Source organism: Papaver somniferum, chromosome 5, assembly GCF_003573695.1.
Source record: "Papaver somniferum cultivar HN1 chromosome 5, ASM357369v1, whole genome shotgun sequence".
In the NCBI taxonomy this organism is placed as follows: domain Eukaryota; kingdom Viridiplantae; phylum Streptophyta; class Magnoliopsida; order Ranunculales; family Papaveraceae; genus Papaver; species Papaver somniferum.
Genome location: NC_039362.1, coordinates 55,716,242 through 55,718,562, shown reverse-complemented (window position 1 = coordinate 55,718,562; position 2,321 = coordinate 55,716,242). Strand labels below are relative to the sequence as shown.

The following is a 2,321-nucleotide window of genomic DNA, read 5'->3' as shown; positions in this document are numbered from 1 at the left end:
AAAACGACTTTGCTGCTCGAAAATTAAGGAATATGGGTTTCCCTTGTAATTATAATATGTCATGTGTTGGAAGAAGTGGTGGTCTTGTGCTGGCTTGAAAGAAGGAAAATGACCTTTGCATAGTATCCACTAGTAATAGGGGCATCTATGTTACTACAAAGGATTCATTCATTCTAAAACTTTCCACATTTTCTTCATCTATGATGAACCTAATAGTTCCTTAAGACAAACCTTCTGGGAAAACCAATGCCTTTGCCACATATACCCTTAGATGAACCAGCCTTCTATATAAGTGATTTTAATGCCCTTTTAGGTCCTGAGGATAAAAATGTGGGTTTTGAAGTTGATGATATTGATTTCTTTAATATTAGGAATTTTTGTAATGTTTTTGATTTGCATGATCCTGGATTCTCTGGTCCTAGGTTCACTTGGTCTAATATGCAACAAGGTCCTGATCTTATTCTTGAAAGACTTGATAGGTGTCTCATTAATCAGTATGCTGAATTTTTCTGCCCTAAATTATGTGTTAATAATATTCCTAGGGACTCTTCTTACCATTTCCCCATGCACATTGGTTTTAACTTTGAAGACAATTTTATGCCTAAGCCTTTTCACTTCATGGCCATGTGGATGGAAGATCCCACTTGCAGAGATATTATAGCTAATGCTTGGTCCGTTAATGTAGTTGGTTCCCCTGCTTATAAACTTAACGCTAAGTTTCTGAATACTAAGAAAGGACTTAGGGACTGGAATAAGACTTCTTTTGGTAACATACAAACCAATATCAAAACTACTAGAGAAGAACTGGCAGATCTCCAGACTTCCAATCGTACCGACTCTTCTTCTACCTCTATACTAAGGGCTAGATTGGAATATTTGTATAACCTTTAAGAACTTTACTGGAAGGACAAATCTAGAGAGATCTGGCTCTTGGAAGGGGTCAGAAACTCCCCCTAATTCTATAGAGTCACTCTCTTTAAGAGAAAAAAGAATGCCATTAGCTGGATAAAAAACTCTCTTGACACTGTGAAATTCTTTTGTGGATTACTTTAAAACTCTTTACTCTTCTCATCCCCAGCAATATCAAGATTAAATTTTAGAAAATTTTCCTGTTGAATTCTCTGTTGAGGACAACTCTTCTTTAAATCTTCTCCTCACTGCTGAGGAAATTAAAAACTCTATTTTTCAAATGGGTGGAAAAAAAGCTCCTGGTCCTGATGGCTTCACAGGTCTGTTTTATCAAAAAAGAAAGAAAAAAAAAGAGATATTGTTGGAGAGGCTGTCATAGACATGACCCAAATTTGTTTTAGAACAGGCCACCTAGCAAAAGTTTTCAATCTACCAATATTGCCTTGATCCCAAAAGTCCCTCTGGCTGAATTAGTATCCCAATGCACACCAATTGGCTTATGCAATTTCATCTATAAAATTCTATCCAAAACCCTGGCCAAAAGACTCAAACCTCTTATGGATACTATTATTTCCCAAAATCAGAATGCTTTTGTCCCAAAAAGAAGCATATCTGATAACATTATGCCAGCCAACGAGTCTGTCTATGCTGTCAATCATCATTAAAAAAAAAAAAAAAAAGAGACTTGACATGTCTAAAGCCTATGATAAATTAGATTGGTCTTTTCTTGGTAAAGTCTTACTTAAAATGGGTTTGTATGATCATTGGATTAATCTTATTCATCAATATGTTTATATTGTCTCTTATTCTGTGTTATTGAATGGCAGTCCTACTGGTTTTATTAAACCTGAAAGAGCTCTTAGACAGGGAGATCCTCTATCTCCGTATCTTTACATTATCTGCTCTGAAACTTTATCTGCCTATTTCGATAACTTAACCAGTAAAGGCTTAGTAAAAGGGATTAATGTCTGTAGGAATTCCCCTTGTATGACACATCTCATGTTTGCTGATGATTCCCTCTTGTTTTCTAAATCTACTGAAAAATATTTTAGAACTATAAAAGACTATCTTCAAAAGTATTGCTTAGCTTCTGGCCAGGAAATAATTTTTGATAAGTCTGGTAATTTGTTTAGTAAAAAGTTACCCACCCCACTTATGAATCATTTATCTAATATTCTGGATATCCACAATAGAGATTTATGAGAAAAATACCTTGGTACCCCAATAGCCTTCCAGGACTCTAAGATTCAAACCCATATGGGTATCCTCCAAGTTGTGGATGCTAGAATTACCTCTTGGCTCCATAGACTTTTATCCCAAGCTGCTAGAACTACTTTGACGAAACATGTTGGTCAGGCTATTTATTTGTATCAAATGGGCGCTTTTCTTATCCCTAAGCACTTATTCATAAA

General features: G+C 35.5%; 2 protein-coding genes across 2 annotated transcripts; both read left to right on the top strand.

The window, feature by feature from the left end:
- Positions 1-246: 246 nt before the first annotated feature.
- LOC113279069 lies at positions 247-891 on the top strand. The gene has a single exon (XM_026527781.1). It carries the CDS (start codon positions 247-249, stop codon positions 889-891), a length of 645 nt encoding a protein of 214 aa, XP_026383566.1.
- A 765-nt stretch (positions 892-1,656) lies between these two features.
- Positions 1,657-2,112, top strand: LOC113279068. Its single transcript, XM_026527780.1, has one exon. It carries the CDS (start codon positions 1,657-1,659, stop codon positions 2,110-2,112), a length of 456 nt encoding a protein of 151 aa, XP_026383565.1.
- Positions 2,113-2,321: the final 209 nt, after the last annotated feature.

Bases quoted from the DNA above. Each gene is read 5' to 3' on its own strand.
- LOC113279069 (XM_026527781.1), top strand. From the start codon at position 247: ATGCCTTTGCCACATATACCCTTAGATGAACCAGCCTTCTATATAAGT.
- LOC113279068 (XM_026527780.1), top strand. From the start codon at position 1,657: ATGGGTTTGTATGATCATTGGATTAATCTTATTCATCAATATGTTTAT.